This window comes from Crotalus tigris, unplaced genomic scaffold, assembly GCF_016545835.1.
Source record: "Crotalus tigris isolate CLP2741 ecotype Arizona unplaced genomic scaffold, ASM1654583v1 scf7180000018371.15429387391:27106975, whole genome shotgun sequence".
In the NCBI taxonomy this organism is placed as follows: domain Eukaryota; kingdom Metazoa; phylum Chordata; class Lepidosauria; order Squamata; family Viperidae; genus Crotalus; species Crotalus tigris.
Genome location: NW_024096970.1, coordinates 21,971,300 through 21,998,013, shown reverse-complemented (window position 1 = coordinate 21,998,013; position 26,714 = coordinate 21,971,300). Strand labels below are relative to the sequence as shown.

At 40.1% G+C, this 26,714-nt stretch overlaps 2 protein-coding genes across 4 annotated transcripts in view; one reads left to right on the top strand and one right to left on the bottom strand.

The window, feature by feature from the left end:
* ZNF410 (zinc finger protein 410) overlaps positions 1–9,668 on the top strand; it is a 20,338-nt gene extending 10,670 nt beyond the window's left edge. The window contains exons 10-13 of one of the 3 annotated variants that reach the window (XM_039351772.1): positions 1,049–1,183; positions 4,016–4,148; positions 8,215–8,240; positions 8,978–9,668. In XM_039351772.1, coding sequence (XP_039207706.1) covers positions 1,049–1,183; positions 4,016–4,140 — 260 coding nt within the window. In that variant the 3' untranslated portion in view covers positions 4,141–4,148; positions 8,215–8,240; positions 8,978–9,668. Of the gene's footprint in view, positions 1–1,048; positions 1,184–4,015; positions 4,228–8,214; positions 8,241–8,977 lie in introns of all 3 variants that reach the window. The other 2 variants (XR_005557732.1, XM_039351770.1) reach the window with 2 other exon arrangements.
* On the bottom strand, positions 9,662–26,714 carry FAM161B (FAM161 centrosomal protein B). The gene is made up of 9 exons (XM_039351769.1): positions 26,562–26,714; positions 25,385–25,692; positions 21,924–22,477; positions 20,871–21,202; positions 19,093–19,220; positions 18,042–18,209; positions 17,507–17,606; positions 17,199–17,332; positions 9,662–11,063 (listed from the first exon to the last, which is right to left on the bottom strand). Exons 1-9 carry the CDS (start codon positions 26,622–26,624, stop codon positions 10,979–10,981), a joined length of 1,872 nt encoding a protein of 623 aa, XP_039207703.1. The 5' UTR covers positions 26,625–26,714; the 3' UTR covers positions 9,662–10,978.

Here is a 26,714-nt window from a genome sequence, read left to right as displayed (position 1 = left end):
AAAGCTGGCAGAGAAGATTGTAAATGGCAATCAAATGATTGCAGGGTGTTTGGCAATTGGTCATAAGTGAAACGGATCACAATAACCTGATCATGGAGGGAGGGGTGCATGCAATTTTTCTCAACAGTCAAAAGTGCTTTACAGGCCTTAAAGCAGGGGTCCCCAACCTCTGGTCCTGGACCAGTACTGGGCTGCGGCGTGTCAGCAACCAGTCCGCACAAACAAGCAAAGCCCCATCCGTGGGATGCAGACAGCACACAAAATCACACACTCTCCAGTCCGTGGAAAAACCTTTCTCCATGGAACCAGTCCTTGATGCCCAAAAGGTTGGGGACCTCTGCCCTAAAGCATCCTTCTGAGGTTGTTATTAATTCAGAGGCTGGTTAAGTGAAGACTACGTATACCCTCTCAGCATTCTACTTCTGAAGCAGCATCATTGGTTTCGAATGTATGTCCAGTCCTGTTTCCTTCTGACATGATTACTTTAATTGGTTTTGTTTGCAGAAGAATGGGTCATTTTGGCACAATATTTCATTAAACATATCAGGAGTCATTAACTGAATGTGTTGATAAAAGTTATTTTTCTGCTGAAATATAGATGCTCTCGAGTTTGGTCAGCTGTTTATCCTTTCCATGGTATATCTTTTTGATGGCTTAAACAATATTCAACAAACGAGTATTATGGATTGCAAAAATGGATACATAATTTTAGTGAAAGTAAAAGTGTCCAGATAAAGTATTAAACTTTTATGGCTTTGAAGTTTAATTTGTGAAAGTGAAGTTTCTGTTGCGCAAAAGTAGTCTTTGAAGAACACTAATCTTATTTAGTTATAGTCTCCTTATGATACTGAACTGTTTGAACTATGCATATGTCAGCATTTACCTGTTGCTATCATCCCCTCACCTTCTATGCTTCAAAGCATAGAACAATACCAATTTTCTGTATTCAGTTTTGTGAATAATAATCCTCTTTTCTGGACTCTAAAATAACATTGCAGACCACAGTAAATTAATCATGCAATGGCTTTTTTTTAAAAAAACAAAACAGAATCACTGATGGGCAGCAGTTTGTTGGAAGAATCTGAATTAGACAGTAAGAGCCTGGTGTCAATGAACTCTCCATCTAGCCTTGTTGAATCTTTGCATTTGCCAGATCCGGAATCAATCATTGGTGTAAAAGAAGGTGAGAAAATGTTTCTGTCTAATCTAAAGGAAGTCCTGTAGGAAATGAAATCAAAGATGAGAATAGATGGTCTTGTGTTTCTAATGTATAATGTAATTTAATGGAGTACATGGAATACAGGCAAATACAGCACAGAAAAGCTAACCATAAGGCAAGGTGTCGATTTTAAAACTTCCTTGATAATTGCATAGTGATAGTGGAATAATTTAGAGTTGCCAGTTTTATTCCATATCCTTTTGGAAAACTGAAAAGTAAGACGAGAAGAGAACCCTGATTTTCTTACAAATGTAGTCTGTCCCTTGAAAGCAGATGTCTCATCTTAAAGCTGGATGCTTTCTTATTTGGGATGATCATTTCATATTCTGTGATATGTTACAATCCATAGGACTGAAGTGTGAGTTTGTGAATTCATTTCTTACTTAGTCTGGTTGATATTAATGCATTTTATAGATGTGACTTCTGAGTTGGCTATAAATGTGACCTCTGAGTTGGATATAAACTGAGAATACTTGATAATTCCAAGCACAAGTTGTTGCTGCTTACTTATTTAAATTATTATTAAATTGTAATCTAATTTTCAGAAAGCATAATCGTACATGAAACGTTAGCTTTCTTTAGCTTAAGAAAAACTATATGAGGAATATTGAAAAAAGGATTTATTCTTTACCAAAACATGAAAAGCACTATTGGAGAATTTATTGCTGTATATTATGCAGTGGTAACATAACAGTTCCAACACTGATGTCAAGTGGCATCAATGAAATAATTAAATTCAGTCATTATTTCATATGGCTGAAATCCTGGAAGACTTTGGTGTTCTTGCATGAGATTTTACAAGATTTCAGGCAAAAGTGTTGACGTATAAGACATGTGGTAGGAGGGAAGTTTATTATTCAACAATGACTCCAGCTGGTGAACGGTAATTAAAAATAAAAACAGCTACATATACAAAAGTTAAAATGCAGAGCAGTTGAGAAGAACACTAGACATTTCATATCAATAGATAGGGCCCAGGGCCTGAGCAGAGAATCAGGTCTTTAGGGCCTTACTAAAGGTCAGCAGAGTTGGGGTAAACCTAATCTCCAGAAGAATGTTCAAGACAGCCTGCGTTATAGCAAAAAAAATCAAGTCTTCTGAGCCTCACCAGCTGACATTCTATAGCCAACAGAACCTGGAGCATTCCCATCCTGCTGGATCAGACAGGATGGAGAGAAACAACCAGGGGTATGATCAATGCTTTCTCAGTCCCATACCCAGACTTTTATTCCTACTAAAAGGGGTCCAGAAAATCTGTTTCTTCTTGAGTCTTCTGAAGCTGCAGTATGGTCACTTTCTCTATAGCAGTGGTTCTCAACCTGTGGGTCGGGACCCCATTTGGGGTCGAACGACCATTTCACGGGGGTCGCCAAACAACGCAGTCCACCATTTTTTCCCCCTTTTCCTTAGCTGTGCTACTCCCTTTTATTCTATTGGCTTTTGAAAGCCAATAGAATAGACTCTCTTGAATAGAGTCTAATTCTATTGGCTTTCAAAAGCCAATAGGAATTGTCCAGGCTGTCTCTGCCCTGCTGAGCCCGCCAAAAGTCCCATTCTGCAAACGGTGCTGCACACCAGTTGAGTAGTCCTCGACTTACGACCGGTTGAGTAGTCCTTGACTTACGACTGGTTGGGGGTCGCGGCATTAAAAAGGTTGAGAACCACTGCTCTATAGCCTTCTCTAACAAGGGAAGATTAGACACTGGATGAAAATTTTCCAGACTACTTGGGTTAAGCAGTGGCCCCTTGAGGAGAGAGGTACCACCATCTCAAGAACTTGTACGAAGGAGGAATCAACTATTGCCAAAACCAAATCACATGTCCTCTCCCATGCAGCCTTAATTAGACAGGAAGGACATAAGTAGTTGAACTGATAGCTATGGGAACCTTGTTCACTTCCTCAGGGCTTAACATGATCAAATTTTTCCTAGATAATCTTGCAAGACTCAGTCCCTCCCTCCCTCCCCTCCCAACCTCCAACAGAGAACAATTTTATCTGGCAGATTTCTGACAGCAACTTTGTATTGAACCTCATAGCTATACCTTTCTAGGAGAGCCTGAGTCACTCAAAACAAGGCTGCTGGAGAGCAATCTGCAGATGTAATAAGGGTCAAGAAGTATTTTATATTTTGCTATCCTTACCACCATAAGTTGGCTCAAACAGTGGATCTAATCCATGTTTGGGTTTGTTACTTGTTGTCTGCTAGAAGTGTCTCTTCTCCTGCTTCATCTCATTAAGCTCAATAAAGCAGGAGAGTTCTGGGATCCACAGGGGAAGAAAGGCTGCTGAGGTATGATATTCCAAGTCCTAGGAGACCACAAGAGTTTTGATGAAACCATTCAGCAGACCCTTCAGAGCATAGTTCTCTCTGAAATCCATTTGACTCCATTAGTTTCCTGGAACTGACCAGCCCAATAAGTCCATCCTCCCTGTGGTGGGCGGTGATGTCAAAGAATTGCAAACCTACCTGGGAGTCTGTCCATGACAGAAGAAAAGCCAGTGTTTCTCCTAAATTCAGAACACCTTGCCAGTGATCCGAAAGAAAAAAACAGGCCAGGCATATCAACATGTTACGTGTTGTATATGATATTGCATAAGAGATCATTGAAATCTTGCAAAACATTGCCTGTATAATAAATTGTTATAATTGTATACTGGTTGTATGTTGTTCCTGTTTTTTACTGGAACTCTCATACATTTTCTTTCTAACTATACTTCACTGTATTAACATGGCACATGCAGAATTTTTGAGAATTTTTTTTAAAGTACCATTTATTTTTCTGCTTGATTTATAGAGGTTCTAGCTGAAGCAGCAGTAAATTCTCTCCATGATGTTTCTGATGTGGTTTTGCCATCTCATCATCTGATGCCCATGTCAACATCAAGGCACTCTTACGGCGTGTCATCCTTACTACAATAAATTCCTAGGTCTGAAGGTTTCTGTTTTAAAAAACGTAGTGCTAGCCTCTTTAATTTCAGAAAACATTTGCTCCTTCTATAATTGAAGGTAAGAAATTTGCATGTTTTTCTACTTGGGAACCAGACCATTCTAAAGTGCACATGTGCTTCCCACTTTGATCAAAAGAATAACGTTAGAAAAAATTCTAATTTCAGTTCCTGTGGGACAGGAGAATTCCCTTTTCCAGTTCCATCTTTTCTTGATTCAGAAAGCATGCATGCCTACATTTTTCATTCATGGCAATGATGACCTCAGCCAGTGATTTCTGTTATTTTTACATTTTCCTTTTTTTAGTATTTTTTTCCTTTTCAGTTTGAATTCAAATAACATACGCCTGCCTCCCCATCATGATTCTCTGAGAAGGGCAAGATCCCTGTTCCTGAATCGCTGGCCGTGGACAACCCACTTTTAAGAGCTGGCAGGTCCTTTAGGAAGGTGAAAAATAGGCACTGGAGTGTATGAAAGCCAGCAAGAATTGGTATGTCATCCATCCAAAGGGGAACACATCATTAAAACTAGCTTTGGCAAGCCATATTCCCTTTCAAAGACCCAATGAATTTTTGATCCTCAGAGAATCCCGGGAAATCCATGGCCTCTGTGCAGTAGACCTATACCTGAGATCTCACATGTCAGGAAGAACAGAAATGGCAAGAAGCTCCATTTTGGAAATTTCCCTTACCCACAGTGGGAGATGCACATTGGGGGAAAGGACGAGCATCTCCTTCTTTGAAGGATCTGTCTTCTGATTGCTTCAGGGGCAAGTACCAGGCTACTTTTGTAGACAGAAAAGGCAAGTCATTAATTGGGAAATTCTCCATAATACCATTTCTGATCTGAATGTTTCCTTTTAGACCTAATGAGAAAGAGGAAGTGAATCTGTCCCTAGATAAGGAAGAGGACAATAGCCAGTCCCTGGGTCTTCCAGTCTATTCCAAAAATCTACTACTTGGTAAATTCTTCAGGACCCTAGACCTAAAAGACCAAAGCAGTCTACTCCCATTGGTCCTCTAGTGGATCTACTGTTATGTGTGTTAGGAACCTCTTCAAGCTAGGCCAGACTAGAAAACCAAAGTTATGAATACTAATATTACTTTTATTATAAGGCTATAGCAACAGAATCTTACAAGTCTAAATGCTCATGTTCCCTCCCTCCATTTATCTATAGGATAACTAGGGAGGGCCGAACTTGAGACATTTTCTTGAATTATATTTCTGCCTTAGATTCAGTTGTGTGTGTATGCGTGCGCACACGCAACCATAGGCTTAGTTGCAGCTCTTACTATCAGTTACTCGTACACCTCATTACACTGTAGTTCATGGGTGTCAAACTCGTCATATCATGTGACGTGTTAGACATACCACAACTTTTTTTGCATTGCCAGAGCTTGGGTGGGTGCGGCCTCTGCATGATGCAACCGGCCCGCGGGCCAACAGTTTGACACCCCTGCTGTAGCTAGTAGCCTTCCCCAAGTTCCCTGAAATATTCAACAAAGTCCATGGGAAGAGTGGAGAGGATGCAGGAAAAATAAGATTCTCTTTGCTCATCAAACTCTGTACTTTCCCTCATGAAGTAGTCCTCCATAGCAGAATTGGTTTGCAAAGTTATGCTAAAGGTAAGAACCCTTCAAACAGCTAGAGGACAGGAAAGTGGAGGTTTTGTAGCACAGAAAACAGGAGGAAACAGCCACAAGGACCTCCCTCATTTTTTGTTTTTGTCATTTGTCATCAGTTGGACAAAACAGCCATTTGAGTTCATACTTCTAGAACATGTATAGCTGAAACAGGATCTGAATAAATTAGCCAACGCAATTGCCTTTATGGCTGATGTGAATTTGGACAATGGTCAATTCTTAGCCAAAGGCTTGGTTGCTAATATGGCTACACAAGACAACTTTCCGTCTCCAAATCTTATATATGGCCCATTCAAGTGGGACAAGCTATTCAGAGACTCCCTAGATCAGGGGTAGGCAACCATGGCTCTTTTATGACTCGTGGACTTCAACTGGCTCAGGAATTCTGGGAGTTGAAGTCCACGAGTCATAAAAGAACCAAGGTTGCCTACTCCTGCCCTAGATGAAAGCCTAATTGAGATTAGAGATAAAAATATGAGCCGAGGTGGCGCAGCAGTTAGAGTGCAGTACTCCAGGCCACTTTAGCTGACTGTGTTCAGCAGGTCAGCGGTTCAAATCTCACCGGCTCAAGGTTGACTCAGCCTTCCATCCTTCCGGGGTAGGTAAAATGAGGACCCAGATTGTTGGGGGCAATATAAATATACATATGTACATTGCTTACTGGTGTACACCGCTTAGAGAGTGCTTGCACTTAAAGCGGTATAATACATAAGTCTCATAAATAAATAAAGTCTCTCATAAATACAGTCCTGTCTTATAATCAAATTCATCAGCACCCTGAAACTATTTCACCTAATTTTTCAACACTTGCAAGGCAATCAGACATTAGCTGGCACTGAAGTCCAGAAACTAGTTCTGACCATGTATTGAACAAATCCTACAGGTTGAGTTAGTCTTCCATTCTTGTGCCATATTTTTCATTGTTCTAAAGAAAAATGATAGCACATCATCCTGGCCCTCAAACAAATGAATCACCAAATTAGATGCTATCTTTTAAATCCATGATAAAGTATCTTTAAGGGGAAAAAAATGCCCTATGTACCTCTGTCTAGATCAGTGTTTCTCAACCTTGACAATTTTAAGGCATGTGGACTTCAACTCCCAGAATTCCACAGCCAGCAATGCTGGCTGTGGAATTCTGGGAGTTGAAGTCCACATGCCTTAAAATTGCCAAGGTTGAGAAACACTGGTCTAGATGACCTGCAAAGCCAGTCACCATTGATTGAACAGGGAAAGAGGGACAACCATACCATGTTGCAGACTCAAAGAACTGGCTTCTTAATAGACACAATAACACTCTACATCTGGCATACGGCCTAGAGCCATCCTGAAATCGTGATGTTTCTGCCAGAGGAGAAGAAAGAGACTGTTCAGCAGCTAGTCATGTTTTAGACAAGCCAGTTAGTATGTGGCGGGGGGGGGGGGCAAATGACTGTCTGCATAGACTCAGTCAATGAGTTTCTACTCCTGTCCCCTTCAGTGGGTGCTCCTTCCCACTACTGTGTCATTTCACTTAACAAATGTCTCACTTAGCCACAGAAATTTTGGGCTGAATTGTCATAAGTCAAAGACTACCTGTAACTCTTACACCTCAGTAAAGCACTCTTTAGCAGGAAGATACTAAAGGAAATAATTCTACTTCCTGGGACATGATCCTATCCCTAGTGACAGCTTTGATATATAGTATTCCCAGGGCTTTTTTTCTCATAGAACGCCCAGAATGGAGTTCCAGCACCTTTTTTGGATGGAACCTTGCAGGGTAGGCAAGGCAGGTTGTATGACGTGTGAGTTCCGGCACATTTTTTTTTTTTTTTTTTAGAAAAAAAGCAGTGAGTATTCCACTTTAGAAGGTGCTGATTTTATTGTAGGGAAATCCACATCAGAATTACTATGAATGTCCCTATCGCAAAGACATGATGTTCGGTCCACCAAAAAAAGAGGGAGTTGTCAATATTTGCATTCTATATGGAGTCTAATGTAACATTCCTGTATTAATTTCTCAAGTATTTTGTGGAGTCCCTTTCTGGCTTTGTACTCTAAACTGGAGAAGGGATCTTTTATTTTCCTCCAAGAACTGAGATTGAAATCTTCTAGCCCCAATTCTGAAAGGGGGGGGGGAAGAAACACCCATTTTAGAATGCTCTGCTCTCACTATAGAAAAAGGATCTTCATGGTAAGTTCAATGCATCATTGCTAAATATGGTGTAATTTCACTGAATAATTTGATAGGTTCAGTTTAATAATAATCCTTATATTTATCTTAAGATATTAACTTTAAATTTTATTGGAGGATTACTACATTCCTTTTCAACATTTCATCAAAGATGGAAAATTAATTTGGCAATCTGATCTATAATAACTAGTATTTACAAGATGACATTAGCAGCTATTGCTTTCCTTTCAGCTTATTGGATGGATCTCTAATTCCAGGTGGGTTATGTTGAGATGGCTTTAGGTTTAGTATATATGCACCACCCAAAGTGGTTTTGAGTCGGCATTATAAACTTACTTAAATTAAGGCAAAAAAAAAATATTATTATTAGAATGTCTGATTCCCTCTCCCCAAGATTGTTTAGAAAATTGTTGATACAAATGTATATGTTATATTAGATAAAGTAATTTTTCCTCAGTTTCTAGATTTGGATAGAGAATTTGGCCAAAAACTGGTTTCCAATAGTTATTTAGAAGGTAAATGCACAGTAAAATCTGCAGAGAGAAGTGCAAAGTGTTGGAAAGAAAGTGGTATCTGACCATCTGGCTCCTTTTCAACTTACAAACATTCATTTTGGGCAGGGGTCCCAAATTCTTCATGTCATCAAACTCTTCATGAAATTTCAGATTGTTAATCAACCCCAACATTTATTATACGAAAATAATATAATAAGTACTACTTTAACTAATAGTACTATGAATAAATAATACTACAAATAATTAATAACAGCAACAATGGGTAGCCCCATCGCCTGTCAGGACTCAGTATTGACTACATTGGAAAATCCTGGTCTTGGGTAACAAGAAATGTTGCATAGATTGACTAAGCCTATTGTTTCATATTTTCTATATTGATAAATTGTTTAATTTTAAAAGTATGAGATAAAATTATTCAGTATTATTTGAAATCTGTGCTACAAGTACTAAGAAGTAAAATGAATGCATTTATTTTACAGTTACAGAAGAACAGCAAATCTGTGACATTGAATATATGATACTGTATGAAGCTAAAGAAGAGGCTTTTCTGATGCTCAAGTTGTTTGACATTTAAATTCCTGGAATTTGTGCAGTGTCTCCAGTGTACTTCCTATGACATGGTGGAGCAGAGGCCTGGACTATGGTTTTGCTTCAGTTAGTTTAAAAAAACAAAAAAACTTTGTTTTCTAAGGGAGGATGGAACAGCTGCTATTAATTATGGAGTTAATATTTAACCTGGTGTCCAAAGCCATGAGATAAAGTTCTTGTACCTAGTTTAAAGCCAGATTTTTTTTTCTTTTTTGAAGTGACCATAAGCTCAACATTATTTTGGCTTGTTCTTGGAGAAATATCTTTTAGCTAGTAATAAATTCTGCACCAAGATGTTGCAGCTCTGGTTTTGCTTCTTATTTATAGGGGCAATTGGTGGTACTCTTTCATTGGAATTTTTGCATTCCCGTGCTTTGTGTGGATATGTTCACTAACATTGCTTTTGGTCCAAACTGAAGATCTCATACTATTCAGAGGATTGCTTAGGTCACACTTGCTTCTTGCTGTGATATTTTAATTTCTAATTATTAGGTTTAATAGATTTTTCATTTTAAAAAAATCAAAGATAGAAATTATTCAGTAGCATTCTGTTGTAAATAAACTACAGATTTCCATTCTCGATATGATTGTGTATTTATTTGGTGGCTTTTCAAATACACTTTGCATTACACAGAGGTTCAAAATGAGTAACAGTTTTAAAAACACAATGCAGTTATATGCAGTATAAAACACTTGAACTATATGACAGACTACATTAACAGCAGGTTTCCAGGAAGAAGGGCGTACATTCAAAGTAGGGGGGGGGGATGAAGCAAGAGACAGCACAGTTCAGAGCTGGATCCTGGGAAGAGATATAGGATAGCTACTCCCTAATATTTCTCACAGTATATCATTAGGGTAGGGTAGTAAGGCTTTAGTCTAGCAAGAATATATATGGTGGAAGCAAAGAATGGAACTTTGGCTGTATTATGTTACATTGCTCTTGGACTAGGCCAAAGACTAATGGAACATTAAAATTAATTTGAAATAAATACACTGACTCAAAAAACAGCATTTAAGAGAAGCACTCCGTGGTCCCTAAATTCTTATCCAATTAATAAATACTTAGTATGCCTCAAAAAGGGGGAAAAAGTGGAATGCAGTACAATTATTTAGTGCAGTGTTCTTGGCTAAAGACCAAGTGCACAAGACTGTACTTTGAATCAGACTTTACATTTAGGTTTTCTGTCTTGATACTAAAGCCTTTGAATCTACATTAAGCAATTTTTGTCTTCCTGTAAAACAAGAAGAGACAGCAGATTTATTTGGATCAGGTTAAATTAACTGCAATTTTTAGATTGCATCTAGGTCTTTTGGTTGAAAGGTGAACTTACTGCAGTTCTAGAAAAATTTGGTCATTTTTTGAAACTAACTCATCTAAAAGGTCTGTGCAAAGTTTTTCAAAAAGGTATTTGTAAATCATAAACATGAGAAGAGCTCCTAGAAGAAATAAAGTAGTGATGTTTCCTAGAAGGATCACTTTTCCCAGTTGTCTGCATGTTAGAGATTACTTTGAGTTCATTGTTATTTCGGTTATTAGGCATCAGTTGGCTTATGGGAAATGAGCATTTTGTCACTAGCCTTATCAATGATAGTGTCTAACTTTCAGATGTGTTCTCTGGTTCAAACTGATTGAGTTGACTGATGTATATACAACTCCTTTCATTTTCTTGGGCAATCTTCGTTTAAGCAAGATCTCAAAAATCTAGCATTAACCAAATTTAAAACTGCCTGAAGTCATATTGCTAACTAGAATACTTCAAAGTCACATATTCTAATATAATTATATATATAATTAAAATATACAATTTAGCTTCAGTTCTACAGAAATTAGTCCTCGGTTTGATTAAAACAATATGCTGAAAGCAAATGGAGACTTCTATCAGTTGTTTCTATTTTAATTCCAGTCTTTTTAGTCCCTCCTGGGATAGTTTTTTTATGATGTCAGCCTCAGTACCTTTCTTGAATTTATGATTTCTGTTGATTAAAAGCACTCATTACATTATTGTCAGTAAAAATACTAAAGTGATAATCATAGTGGTAAAATTAGCACATATGAATTCTTTCTAAGAAGTCAGGGTAGCATATAGTTTTCCCATCTTATCCTTTCAACAGTCTGTGAATTAGTCACTTTCTCCTTTTACCTAAAGTCAGAGGTTTATGATAGGGAAGAAAACTATATCAAGTGCTTATGGGGCAGTTCTAAGATCATCAAATGTTATACTGGAGGAACTGCTAATTTATTTATTCTTTTGTTGCTGGCAAGATAGGAGGGAGACAGTTCTCTAGGTTCTCTTGTTATTTCCCTTTTTCCATATCTATTTCCAATAAACAGAAAGTAAATGATTATGTCAGTGAGACAGGTTCATCAGGTCGGCGAACCACGGTCTCTGTGGCCAATATGGTGCTACTAGGATCACTTCTGCCCGCTCCTGAATCAGCTTTCGGATGACCGCCGGTATGAGTGGTAGTGGGGGAAAGGCATAAAGCAGACCCTGAGGCCACTGAGTTCTCAGAGCGTCCGTCCCCTCTGCTCGCGGGTTGAAGTAACGAGAGTAAAATCTGGGGAGCTGGGCATTGTCTGATGATGCGAACAGATCGAGGATCGGGTACCCGAACTTGCGGGAGATGTCTAGGAACAAGTTCGGGTGTAGCCCCCACTCCGAAGGGTCCACTGTGGTGCGGCTTAGGAAGTCCGCTTGCTGGTTGTTGACCCCCGATATGTGTTCCGCTTTTAGTGACTTCAGATTGGGCTCTACCCAGCTGAATAGGAGTCGTGACTCTGTCATCAGGGTTTTTGATCTGGTCCCCCCCTGCCGATTGATGTGCGCCTTGGCTGCTACGTTGTCTGTTAGGACTAGAACGTGGTGGCCTCTGATTCTGTCTTTGAATTGTTGCAAGGCTAGGTGGATAGCCCTGAGTTCTAGCCAGTTGATGTTGTTTCTCAGATCCGTGGCGGACCAACGTCCCTGTACAAACCGGGAGTCCAGATGGGCTCCCCAACCATACAGACTGGCGTCTGTAGTGATGGTAACTCTGACTGGTTCCTTGAAGGGTGACCCCTTGGTCACGGCCCGAGAGCACCACCAGCGTAGCGCCCTGCGGATTTGTGCCGTGACCCTGACTAGGTGGTTGGATGTGCTGGTGTTCTGCCGTTGGTACGGGAGCAGAAACCACTGTAGTTCCCGTAGGTGGAGCCTGGCCCAGGGTACAATGGCTATGGCCGATACCATCTTGCCCAATAATTGGGAAAGTGTTAGTATCGGAACTGAACGTTGCCTGTGAACCCAGCGAGCCAGTTCCCTGATGCCGGCCACCCGGTCTTGGGAGAGATAGACCATACAGTTGGTTGTGTCTATCATGGCCCCCAGATGCAGCAGCCTGGACGAGGGAACTGTCTGGCTCTTCTGAAAGTTTACTGAGAATCCGTGTAATTGGAGGACGCGAATGACGGTCCTTACGTCCGCCTGAGCTGTCTGTAGGGATGTTGCTTGGATTAGTATGTCGTCTAGGTAACATTGGACGCGTATTGGGATTTTTCTCAGTTTGGCGGCTACCGCTGCTAGTATCTTGGTAAATACCCTGGGTGCCGAAGATAGACCGAAGGGGAGAGCTCTGTATTGGAAGTGTTTTCCCCCGTAACAGAAACGTAGGAACCGGCGGTGGTTTGGGTGGATGGGGATGTGAAGGTAGGCTTCCGTGAGGTCTATCGATGCCAGGAAGTCTCCTTCTCTGATGCTTCCCGGGATGGACTGAAGGGATTGCATCTTGAATTTTTTGTATGTGATGTAGCGGTTGAGGTTTTTTAGGTCCAGGATTGCCCTCCATCCTCCTGAAGTCTTTGGAACCACAAAGAGGATGGAGTAAAATCCTCTGCCTCTGTATTCCGCTGGGACCGGTTCTATTGCTTGAATGTCCAACAGGTGTTGGATGGCCTCCTGCATGAGTTTGCGTTTGGTGGGGTTCCTGGAGACCGAGCAGTTGATGAGTCGGTCTGGGGGTGTGACCAGGAACTCCAGGGACAGCCCGGACTGGATGGTTTGTAGTACCCAGTTGTCCGTGGAGGTCTGCTCCCACTGGTGGAAGAAGTGAGCTAGTCTTCCTCCAATGGGTAGGTCTATGTAGGAGTCATTTTGTCTTCCGGTACGGACGACCCGTTCCACGAAAGGGTCGTCTCGACTGGTTTTGTTGTCTGGGCTGGAACCCCGGTCTGTCGTAGGGGCGGCCGTACGGTTTGTTCTGCCTGGGAGTGAATGGCTTGGGTGCCTGACTGATAGGCGTGGTTGTCGGTTGACGAAAGGACTGCCTACGAAAGTAAGGTGTGGTACGTTTGTCTGACCTTTTGTTCAAGTGTGCCATGACCTTCCGCTTGTCTTTGTTCTCTACAAGATAGGGGTCCAAGGCCTCCCCAAACAGACCGTTGCTTGAGTAAGGGGCGGTCGCTAGCCACCACTTAGCCTTGGTGTCAGCTTGCCAGTGTTTTAGCCATAGCATTCTCCTGGCAATTATGTTGGATGCTATGGATCTGGATGAAAAAATGGCCGATTGGAACGTTGCGTCTGCAGCGTATTCCGTGGCTGCTACCATCTTAGCCAGGTCCTGGTGTGTTCGTATGTCCTCCATAGGAACTATGGTTTGTAGTTGTTGCAACCAGATGAGGGTGGCCCGGACAAAAAAGGAGGCCGAGGTGGCTGCTTTGATGGCCCATGCCGCTGTCTGGTGGGTTTTGCGAAAGGCTTGTTCCCACTTTTTGTCATCTGCCTTAAGGGCCTCCACTAGGTCCCCAGCCATGGCTGTCTGGGAGACCAAGGGGGTCCAGGCTTCATCTACTTTAGGAATTTCTAAGGCCTCATTGAGGTCTGTGGCAGTGCTGTATAATTTTTTGTCCGTACCACTCACTGATGGGAAGGAAGCGGGAGAGTCCCATGGCTTCTTGATCCCTTTCAGGAAAATGGCGGGGCAAGGTATATGGTGTTGCGTTGTCACCTTTTCTACGAATACGGGTCTGGATGTGGTGGCCGGTGTCGCTTGCGGCTGAGAAAACTGATCCGTCCCCATGTCCGCAATGGCTGTGGCCTTGCGTAGTATCGTGAGGAAGCGGTTGGGATTAAATAATCCCCCTGAGGGGGGCTCAGGGGGAAGTTCCTCATCCTCTGACATAGAGATCCCAGGTTGATCCTCCTCTTGTGGTGAAGAATAACCACTCATGGAGGACTGGGCCGGGGAGACGGGTTCCTGAATGCCTGAGGACTCTGAGGGGAGTTCCGAGTGTGGCATGGCTGAGATGGAGGGCCCCTGGTCGTGGTGGGCGGAGCGCTGTGCTAGGGCTCGGTCCACCACTTTGGTTAATAGGGCCTCTAGCCGTCCATCTGCCCAGATGTCCCCTATGTCATTACCTTTGGGTGTGGTGACCGCAGGTGGAGAGTTGGACTCAGTGGTTGTGCCTGCCGCCGTGGTTGTTTGTTGGGCTGATGTAGATGGCGGGTCCAGTGGTTGCGGTGTTCCTGGAATGGACCACGCGCTCTGGGTTGATGTGGATGGACCCAATGGTAATTCCATCTCGGTGGCCGCTATTTGAACCAATTCCAATTGGGCCTGCCTCTGCGCTCTGGAGAACTCCTTCTCCAGGGCCTGGTGCCTACGGCTGGCTTGCTTTTCCGCCAACTTGGAGGGCCTCTTGAGCGAGTGTTTTGTCTTCGCTTTGCACTTGCCTGCCGCCTTCTGGTCAGAAGGTGTGTTGCAGCCGTAATTGGGAGGTGGAGGGGTCGTGCTCATGGATTGAGGCAACGAGGGTCCCTCCATTCCGCTTGAGCAGTCCCAGAAAAACTGAGAAGACGCTCAGGCAGGCAAGTATTGGCGGGAGCGAAATTGGAACAAGTACCAGGACTGTTCCCCTGATCACCCGACCACAACAAAAATATTCTCTCTGGGCTAAGGTCACGGTAGCTGAGGGAGGTACCGAAGGCACGTTTGGAACCACTCTTTGGGTTCCGCCCGGAGGCCTTAGGTGACCAGGCACCGTGCACCAGTAGAAAAAGGAAAAGGGAGGCAAAAAATATCAGTGGCGACCTCAAAAGGGTCTGTAGGCCTGACTTAATACACAGCAGGTATCAAATGGCGGTCACCTAGAGCGGAATTTATTCTTATTAATACTATTACTATTATACTAATAATAGGAACAACAATAATAGTAAAATAATAATAATAATAACAACAACAACAATAATGGTGATGATGATAATATTGTGTGTTCTGTCTTTAGGCCTGTTGGCCCTGCAGTCGCTTAATTTTTAGCTTTAAAAAAAAATTTTTTTTAATTATTATTATTATTATTATTTTTAAAATTTATGTATCTATTTTTATTATTATTATATTTTGTCCTATTATTATATGTGTGTATCGGGGGTGGAGCGCTGGTTGTGTGCTCCTATTCCGCCTCTATCAGTGATTCCAGATATGATGTAGAGCTTCCTTAAGCTTGGTTTGCCTTTCTCTGGCAAGAGATGGCAGCCACAGCTCGTTTCTCCCTGAAAAAGGGCTTTGCAGATCCCAGGAGGGTTCTCTAGCCTCCGTTTCTTGGTTGGCTTACTCCCTTCCTGTGCTTCGTTTCCCTCTGAAGATAAGCTCCGCAGCCTCCCAGAAGCTGCTTGTGCCCGGGGATTTAAATTTGGCACGCTGTGACGTTTTAAGGTAATCCCAGCCAGGGATTGCCTTTGTTGTCTGAAAACGGCAACTAAAATGGCGCCCGCGGTTGCCCTGGGCTGCTAGGGAATCTCCGATGATCCGAATTCAAGTTTGAATCCGGACCTGGAGATTGTTATTTTTTCCCCCAATTTGAGGAAAAAATCCCTTGGAAGGTTGGGGAGAAAAGCTCAGCAAGTGGTCTCTGCTGATGCCTTTTTTTCCCCCCCTTTTCCACCTCCAGAGCCCTGGGGCTGACTGGGATCCGTGGGGAGTTTTTCCCCCCCCACACCCCCTTTTTCAATTTTAATATAGGATCAGGGATGATCCCAAGGAAAACTTAGTGGTTGGGGAAAAGGTTCAGCAAGTAGTCTCTGCTGATGCCTTCTTCCCCCCCTTTTCACCCCCCAGAGCCCTGGGGCTGGCTGATATCTGTGGGGAAATTTCCCTCCCCACCAATCCCCTTTTTAATTTTAGGTTTGAGATCAGGACTGATCCCCAGAAAATTTTGTGGTTAAATTCCTATAGGTGGAAAATATTTTTTTGGGAAGGGGAAGCCAATTATCAAGGGATAATCAATCAATGGATTTCTTGTCTAACCTGATAAGCTGAGAGCCACGCCAAAACGAGTCTTCTCCGAGCAGAGACCAAGTTAAGAATGGACTCCACAGGAAGTGGGGGCGTGTCAAGCTTTGGCTACTTGGTCTCAAGAGCAGGCAGACAGAGAAAACCCATCCATGGATTATCCATCTCCTGTACTGGAGAAAGTAAATGATTATGTCAGTGTAGCTTACCAATTTTGCAGACCTGTTGAAGAGATAAGAGGGTTGAATATATCTTGAAAGATATATGGCAGTAATGGTGAACCTTTTAAAGACCAAGTGCCTGAAAACCGCCCCCGCCCGCTCTGTCCCCACCCCGCCACCTCACCCGCCTGCAGGGCCACCCACTGCCTTCACAGCCTGCCGCAGATTGCCCAGGTGGCCCAGCAGCACCATGGCAGCCACGCCCTCCGCCCGTGCCCCACAGCATCATCTCCATGGGATGGGGTATGAGGGCAGAGTCTTGTCCCGCTGCCTGGCTGCCAAGTCCTTGGCTGCACTGCTCACGCGGGCCACGCCCGGGGGTGACTCTCCGGGGGGCTGCTGATCAGGGGACTGCAGGGGGAGGCAGGGCTGGGGCGACAGCACACATGCTCACAGAGAAGGCTCTGAGTGCCCCCTCTGGAACATGTGCCATAGGTTCGCCACCTCTGATATATGGCATATCTGGTTTCATAAACCAGAGGCAGAAATATGCTAGTAGATGTTGACATCTCCTGAGGCTGCGTATGGGTCTCTGAATCATGGTTTCACTACATTCATTAGTCTTTCGGTGGCATCAACCTCACTACATATATTTTTAGTACAGACATATTGTTTCCTTTCATACCTTTTTGATTCAAACTGCTGTTGCTTTTCTGTGTCAGTGGCTTCTCTCCCCTTCTTTCTCACAAACTCTTCATTCAACCCAAACTGCTGCAAAGTGTCTCTAAAAAGCTTCTGTGCTCCTTGACAGGCACTATGCTTTGGAATAAAAAGAGATATCTTAAAATACTTTTCTCTTTATTATTAATAATAATAATCAAAAATAAAGTTCTTAGGTAAACTCTCTAAAATAAGATAGGTGAACATTTATAAAATACATTTTAAATAATATGTTTGAGGTAATTTTTGAAAACTCAATTGCAAAACATTTACTGTTGTGACTTGTTCAAATAGGTAAGGTCTGTTCTTCACACGCATCTTCATCTCTTCTAGTTCTTTCTTATATTCTCTTGTTCTTTTTTGACCATTTTGCCTGAAACAAGAATTAAATTTACTGTCTGAAATATCCAAATTATTGTTCATATATGAAAAAAAAGCTTTGTCCTGCATAATTCCCAGAATATAGAATACTTTACCTCCAAAAATAAGATTGGTCTCTATTGGTCAAGGATTTAACATATCTTTTTAGTCTGATCTTGTAAGTTAATGTTGTTCTAATACAATGTAATTTTAATATATTTTGTTTGAATGTAAATTTTGGGAATTGTGCAAAAGCAGCCTGTAAATACAAACTAAATAATTAAAGTATAAATTAACAATATTTGTATGATTGCTATATTTTGAAAGCCAATCTATCTAAATAAACACTCGTGTATAAACACACAAACATATAAAAATAAACAATACAAAGTAATCTATATTTAAATACTTTGCTCTAAGTATTACTTGGTAAATTTATAATGCTGACCAGTTTTGCTTCACTTTTTCTTTGTGTGTCTCTTCCAAACTTTTATGTGGATCCATAGCTTTTGCTCGACAAATCACTGATTTATGCATTGCTTGACATTTTTTTCTTTGTAGCTCTGCCCAGCGAGCTCCTTCATTCTCCTTGTATTTCTTATTTTCTTGGAGGAATCTATAAATACAGATGTGGCCAATAGAACATATAACTTTTGACTAATGCCAGTTACTTAATAACTATTCAAAATTATAACAGGCTCAGTATATCTGGCCATCAAAAATGTTATACCACAAATACACATACCCCACTGTCACATGACTTCATTTTGGGTACTTGGCAATTGTCTTGCATTTATGACTGGTTGTAGCGCCCTGTGGCCACATGAACATAATTCATAACATTTTTCTCCTGGTTTCCAGCAAAAACCTGCCCATTCAAAACAGGTTTGCACATGACCACTGCATTTGCTTAAACAGCTGTGGGTTAACAATTATAACAATTTGCTTAATACCCTTTGCAAAAAATGTTGTAAAATCGGGTCTGGTTAAATGGGTGCTTCAACTTACTACTGTAATGATTTACAAGCAGAAATATTCCAATTGTGCTGGTAAGTCAAGGACTACCTTTATTTATTTCAAAATGAAATTGTAAGGACTATCTTTATTTATTTCAAAATGAAATTGTAAATATACAAAAACAATGAAATAAAATCTGATAATTTTTTATAATTAAACCTTTATAAAAACTTTTAAAGCCTCCCTGTAATGTGCTTGATACCATTCTTTAATTCTTAGGTTTTTTTCATGTAATATAGAATATGTTTTCAAAGATAATCTTCATCAGATATTGATTTGGATTGGAGCTAAGGAGACAAAGGGAAAGAAGTCAGTGTAAACCATAGCATTTCTATTTGGGCAGCATTCAAATCATTTTATCTTATTTTCTCCAATTCCAAATGAAGCTATGATGAAGCTAAGAAAGGTTATGTCATTTTATGATAAAATATTACCATAAATACATGTATTTTTCAACAGTTTATAAAAATGTCATTACTTACTTAATAGCAACTGCCCTCTTTCTCACTGCATCTGTAATATATATTGGAAGTGTATTGGTAGAGAGGGATGAAAGATGAGTAAAAGACAGACTTCTTTGTATTGGTGCCTTAGAAGGTTGCTGAAAATCCTGAAAGCAATAATACTTTTGGCTAGTTTTTTTTTAATTTCCACCGCATGAGTATGTAACATTTTACTAACTTGCAAAAGCCTTGTTAATATATGCTCTGTTAATATATGTATTGATACATCCTGCAAAATTCCAAAATATACCATCATTACCACACAGAAAACATTCATCAAATGCTTTTTACCCAAGTTTCAAAAATAATTTTTTTTAATGCAAAATATTCTGGCTAGTCCTACTGATATAACTTGGAAGCATTGATAATTATGTACTCACTTTTAGTTTAATAATTTATTTTAAAACCTTTCAACAGTTCAGAAGCTGTGTCCCACAGGCCAAAAATGAAAGTAAAATACAAATACAAAATACAAATTGTCCTCAACTTACAACAGTTCATTTAGTGACTGTTCAAAGTTACAACGACACTGAAAAAAATTACTTGTGACCATTTTTCACACTTATGACCGTTGCAGCATCCCCGTGGTCAAGTGATTTACATTCAGATGCTTGAAGGCTGACTCACATTTATGACGGTTGCAGTGTCTCGGAGTCATGTGGTCCCCTTGTGCGACTTTCTCACAAGCTAAGTCAATGAGGAAACCAATTCATTTAACAACCGTGTTACTAATTTAAGAACTGCAGCGATTCACTTAACAAATGTGGTGTGAAAAGTCGTAAAGTGGGGCAAAACTCACTTAACAAATTTCTTATTTTACAACATAAATTTTGGGCTCAATGATGGTCATAGGTTGAGGACAACCTGCATTAATAATAGAATTTATAAAAACAACGGGCTCAGTCCAAAATGAATTCGGGTACAATACTAAACTCTCCAGCAAAGGCATTTCTGAAGCCTTTGTTTTTGTCTTGGGAATTCCTTGCGGATTATGCTAATTAAACACTATGGCTGTCTCACTGACAGTGCTTTGCCACTAAAAAAGCTAAGAGCAAGACATATCATAGAGGACAAATAGCCATAGCATTTAGGCCATGATGTTTGTCTGACACACCTCCCGGTTTCAAGCTACACTAGCTCAAAGCTATATAATAAACGTTGTTCAACTATCAAAACTTTTGACACCGGATAATGTCAGCTACCAACACTGAGGTTTCTCCTCCAATCTTACGATTGTTCTGACTATAGTGGAAGTAAGTGTCTTTATAGCCTCTTCTTTTCAATTCAATTCTCTCAACCATACAAATATTTTTATGTTAAGAGTTCCAGTGTGGCACATTAGGAACATCAACATGCTGGCATATTTCTCTTTTAGGATCCGCCAGGCTAACCATTCCACATTAGAAATCTGCCTGTCTGTTTTCCAAAAAATGAACATTCAATTAAATCAGTGCTATGCCCACCATGGCAGCCATTTTGTGAACCGGGAAGCCTACAGAAGACATATTGCAAAAACACAGTGTCCAAATGTATTCAGCTGTCCAAAATGATCTGAGGGATCCTTTTCTATTTGAAATTAAATTAGTATTGGACCTCAAAAATAAACTGATATTGTTATGTCTGTTCTTACTATGTTCTACAATAGATATATGTTTAACTAAAACATTCTCACTGTTGATAGAAAATAATTGTTTATGTTGAAGATACAGTATATTTGCACATGTAGAAATACAAAGAGGTTAAAGCAATTCCTTTACCGTCATCTTGTCACACATTTTATGTCTGCAGCTGAGATTTGATGTTCTCAGTCTGAATGGTTTATTAGAAGTTGCTTCTTTAATTTCTTGTTTGGTTAGTATTTTTCTCTGAAATGCCCAGTAAAGTTCTTCAAAATCAGGCACTGAAATATTAATTCTTGGCTTAAAACTAAAGTTGTTTTGCAGAAAGCTCAACTTTTGTTCCCTATTTTTGGAGGCAATTTGGGATTTTGTATCCCTTTGTTTATTGTCAAGCTCATTGGGGGCCCAGGACTTTTCCAATAATTCCTTGGCTCTCAATTGAATACAGATTTTTCTTAAGAGTTCAGCTTCTAGGGATTAAAAGAAAAAAATAATGAACATTCATCCTATGACAATTTACATAAAATTGCACAATGGAAAATGTTAAAGTACAACAATCCTTCTCAATATATTTGTTTTGCCATCTGGAAACTATACCAAACAGTATAAGCAGCTAGCTAGGAATTTTAGAGAGGCTTCTGATGGAGAAAGCTAATAGACAGTATAATGAGGCATTTAAATAACAACAGAATACACATCTTTAACTCATGAACAACAAAATGTTTATGTGCCATCAAATCAGTGTTGACACTTTGCAACCACAAAATTTTTCTCCAGGTAAACTAAAAATCCAAAATATTAAAGTTGTATAATAGAAAGCTCCTGTGTGAAACATACAGCCAATTTGTATATACTGTGTTGTTGAATAAAGTGTTTTGCTTTCCCCAGTACATTTGATGAATTTACTTGCTTTTACATTGGACAAATCTTTGAATTGTGATTGAATAAAAGAGACAAGAGTTCAACATCAGATTAATGTGGCAGTTATTTCCCTTTCACAAACGAAGGGAAATATTAACAACCATTACTATGTTAGAAAAAGTCAAAAATGAATCGTTGCCTAGATCAGGGGCAGTCAACCTTGGCTCTTTTATGACTCACGGATTTCAATTCTGGGAGTTGAAGTCCACGAGTCATAAAAGAGCCAAGGTTGACTACCCCTGGCCTAGCCCTAGAGGATATAATCTTTACCTTCAAGTTTATCCCCAAGCATTGGCTCAAATGTGGACTTGGGGATTTTCTTCCTGAACTTTGGTACTATTTTCTTAGCTGGAGTTAAAATGTTCAGAAATTTCTGTCTGACGGCCTCTTTTCTCTTCTCTTCTTTTATCTGAAAGCTGAAGGGTTTTTGCATTGAAAGAAGTAGCTCCCTTCTCTTTTGAGTTTCTGCTTGTCTACGGGTTTCATTCTTTTCCATTATTTCCTGGTAGAGTGGCAGATAGATATGAGCAGGCACAGGTTGTGCTCTAAATTGTTTTTGACATTCTGCGACCTCTTGCAATTGTCTTTTGTATGTAGATGATTCTTTCTCAAGCAATGCCTGTGATTTTAGCAATGGAGATTTTTTATGAGTTTCTCGAAGGGTCATTCGGAAGGGCTGAGGAATGGTAAAAGAGGAAACCCTTATAGCTGAGGCACTCTTTGGTTTTGAACAAGACTGAAGAAATGAGTAATGATTTTTCTCCTCTTTTGAGCTACCTAAAGTGATATCAGACAGAGAGTTCCAACTTCTTATGTTACCACACCTAAGAATAAAATTTAAAAAAATGTTAAGAAAGACACAGATGATAAGTTACATTACATAAATGAAGCTAAGTAAATTAATATTTTCAAGGCTGTGTATGATTTTATTAAACGTTTCATTTAATATACTTTATTTACAAATTACAGTACAAAATATTCGCTCAAAAGCCAAAGAATTACTGGAAGACAAAGAAACATACATCCCAGTAAATCCAACCCAATACAGAAACTAAGCAACATGATCAAGAAAAAAACGTAACCTAATAAAAAAAGATCAAATCACAAAAAACAATAGTGGTGAACAGTGGTGAATGAAAATCAGTAGACCCATTCTCCCTTGCTTCTATGGATGCCCCGAAATACATAAGCCAGGCATACCTTTTCACCCAATTGTATCATTATTAGGGAACCATGTGACTAATTAAACAACTGCAGAGATTCACTTAACAACTGTGGCAAGAATGGTCATAAAATGGGGCAAAATTCACTTAAGTATCTCACTTAGCAACAGAAAGTTTGGACTCAATTGTGGTCGTAAGTTGAGGATTATCTGTATTTATGACATCTGCAGTCCCAGGACCATGTAATTACCATTGGTAACCTTCCCAGCTGGTTTTTGTCAAGTCAAGTCAATGGGGAAAGCCAGATTCGCTTAACAACCACATGATTCAGATGTGTTTTAGATCCATATCCCCCTTGTTGATCAGGGCCTCGGAGGAAGTAATGTGTGATTCATGTGCTGGTGCATACATCTTTGAGAAAAGAGGTGGTTCTGCAACTGCTAAAGGGGTGGTGGCTTGGATCTTCCTCACAAAATCATTGCTGGATCCAGCAGACTTGGACATTTTTCATCCAATAGCCAACCTTCTCTTTTTAGGGAAGATGATTGAAGTATAATTTCCAAGGGCCTCTGTTGTCAGACTGGGATAAATCACTGAGACAGTTAGATATGTTTTTGTAGATCTGTGACAGGCTTGGAGAGGAGAAAGATGTTCCTTCTTTTCTCCTCAATGTTCAATACCATTGACTGTAGTATCTTCAGGGAATTAAGAATAGGAACTGTGATATTATAATTGTTCTCCTCCTTTAAGATTTAATCAGGTATTGAAGATGTGCGTGATCAGACAACTAGCTCTCAGTCTCTCCATTTTCCATCACCACCTATTTGAAGCTGCTAATAATATAATCTGCTAGCATAGGACCACTATCATCAGAATTCTGACAATATTAGTTGCACATATCTGTTTTTGGCAGACCAAGTAATATCTGGGTGCTTTTCCAGTTTCTGGTGGCTGAGGAGGTCTGGATGGGGAAGAATAGGTTTAGACTCAACCTACCTGTGTGTTTTCTGCCCCATAGGATCTGGATCAAATGATTTTCCAACATTAACTTTAGGTAAGGTCAGTCATCTCCAGGACTCATGATTCCTACTTGAGAAGCAGATGGCAGATAGGGCCAAGGCTTTTGCACAATATTATCTTGTAATTGTATGGTTTCTAGACAAGAGACCCTGCTTACAGTCACTTAAACTTCCCAGATCGATTCCTGAAATGCATTCTACATAGGGATGCTCTTGAAGATCACTCAGTATCTGCAATTAATCTAATGCAAAATGCAACGGCACATACTATATAGTCATAGATGTATCTCAATATGCCTATGTAATACCATTACTCCATAACTTCCACTAGATCTGCACATATGCTAACTGTATATACTGTTTATATACAATGCAGTGAGCCACGCGCAGATCTGTATATTGGGAAAAAAAAACAACCACTTCATAAACGCATGGCACAACATAGGAGAACAAACCAATCAGCAGTCCATCTGCATTTAAAAGACAAAAGCCACTCTTTCAAAGACAGCGAAGTCCATATTTTGGACAGAGAGGACCGCTGATTTGAAAGAGGGGTCAAAGAGGCCATCTATGTCAAAACTGAACAACCCTCTCTCAACAGAGGGGGAGGGATACTATATCATCTAACTCCAGTCTACAGCACAGACCTTTCAGCAGTTCCAAGAACGCTCCACATCCATTTGCACTACTCAGGTGACCCTGACAACACAGATAAACCTCCAGGTGGCCTTAATGACTCTTTAAAAGAATGCAAATGACCAGCTGTCTGTAAGGAGTATAAATCCTTCCATTCCCCACCATTCAGTCAGAGCTGAAGAAGCTTCGTAGATGAGAAGTGAAATGTCTTCAAAGAAAAACAAGAAAGTCCAATTTCTTGTGAAAAAGCACCTTTGGAATAATCCCTTTGACCAAGATTAAAATAATGAGCTGTTATTTGGAGGGATTTTAATGACTTCTTGTCTAGGGCTGGATGACAATGGTTATTTGGGGTAATGCTTAATTAATTATAAATAATATTTAGAGTGACTGAATTTTGATTATTTGAAGAAAAAAAAATAGAGAGGGGAAAGTTTAAAAGGGAAGGAGGTTTCAGAGTGGGTATAATAGATACAGTCTGTAATACTTACGTTATCATTTCTGATAACCCCTAGGGGGACTTTTGCTGTTTCACAGGAAGGGATGAGGTTTTGGAGATGAGATTTTGGAGGTATCTTGGGCAAGATTATAAAGAGCTGTTTGGTTTTAAGATACACTGATAAGTTCTTAATATTGATTATATTTGCTGGGGATGAAGGGGTAGTAGTCCTTTTTTCTTGTTCTATTATCTTTTTTCCCTTTTCTGCACCTATTAATGTTTTTATCTTATTTAATGTATCTTTTTATTTTATAGTTGCATAAATTTAATTTGCTCAGTATAATCCCTAATAAAAATTATTGAAAAACCCAGGAAGAATCTCTGGAATTTTTATCTCTGAAATGACAAAGCAGTGGATGTCTAGTATAGTATAATTTGTTAATCCCATGAAAGAAAAAAACCCACCCATTTTACCTCAGATCTTTATGGAATTTTGTTGGCAGTATCAGTCTTCTGTTGCCATGGAAAAAATCTTCCAGTTCCTTGTCTTCTATGGATGAGTGATGATCATTTTTTAATTTTTCTTGATATAAGAGTCCTAATTCTAACAAACTTTTTCTGTTTTTCCTTTTGAGATCTTGAACTGAATCATAAAACCGATCACATAAACTTGAAGTAGCTATTTGGTCTTGCTGTGGCTTAAGAAAATCCAGTAGCTCATTTCCAGTGATGTTACTACAAAGTTCCACTTCTGATTCTGACTCCACTTTAATCGGAAATACCTAAGCAAAACAAAACAGTAAAACCAAAATATAAAGTAGAGGAACAACTTTAGAAAAGATGCTTATACTCAAATATACTGATTATCAAATGGTTCAACTGGGCATTGATTTGATTAATTACTACTGTCCTGCAAGGTAATCTACTTTGATATCACATTCTCTTTAATGCTACCACTTCTATATATGCATACAGGTAGCCCTCGACCTACGACCACAACTGAGCCCAAAATTTCTGTGGCTAGGTGAGACATTTGTTAAGTTAGTTTTGCTCCATTTTACGACTTTACTTGCCACAGTTGTTAAGTGAATCACTGCAATTAAGTTAGTATCATGGTTCTTAAGTGAATCTGGCTTTCCCATTGACTTTGCTTGTCAGAAGGTTGCAAAAGGGATCACATGACTTTGGGACACTGCCACCATCATAAATTCAAGCCAGTTGCCAAGTGTCTGAATTTTGATCATGTGATCATGGTGATGCTGCAACGGTTGTAACTGAAAAATGGTCATAAATCACTTTTTTCAATGCCATTGTAACTTCAAATGGTCACTAAATGAACTGTTGTAATTCGAGGACTTCAGAATAAGGCCCCAAATTCAGCTAGGGTTACTACTACTATTAATAATAATACCACTTGCATTAACTAGATCCAATTTTATAGTTGGTGAAACATGTCATTTTACCAGCTACCGTGGATTTCTCTAATTAATGGCATCAGCTATGATGCATTTCACACAGCTGGTCTCCAAGGGTGTGGCTAACGCAGCCAGAGGAAACCTCGCAAGAGCAATCATGGAAAAAACCAAGTCGACTTAAAGCTGCCTCTGCCACTAAACAATCCACGATTCATCTTCCCGTTGCGTTTGCTTACCCGTTGTGGTTCTTCTTCAGGAGACTTAGTTTGGGCTCCACTAGCAACTTCCGACACCGTCATGTCTTTTCCACTGCTGTTACCTTCGTCAATATTAAACGGCTCCACGCTTACCTTGCTGTTAATGCCCTGACCAACAGCCACTCTCTTTTT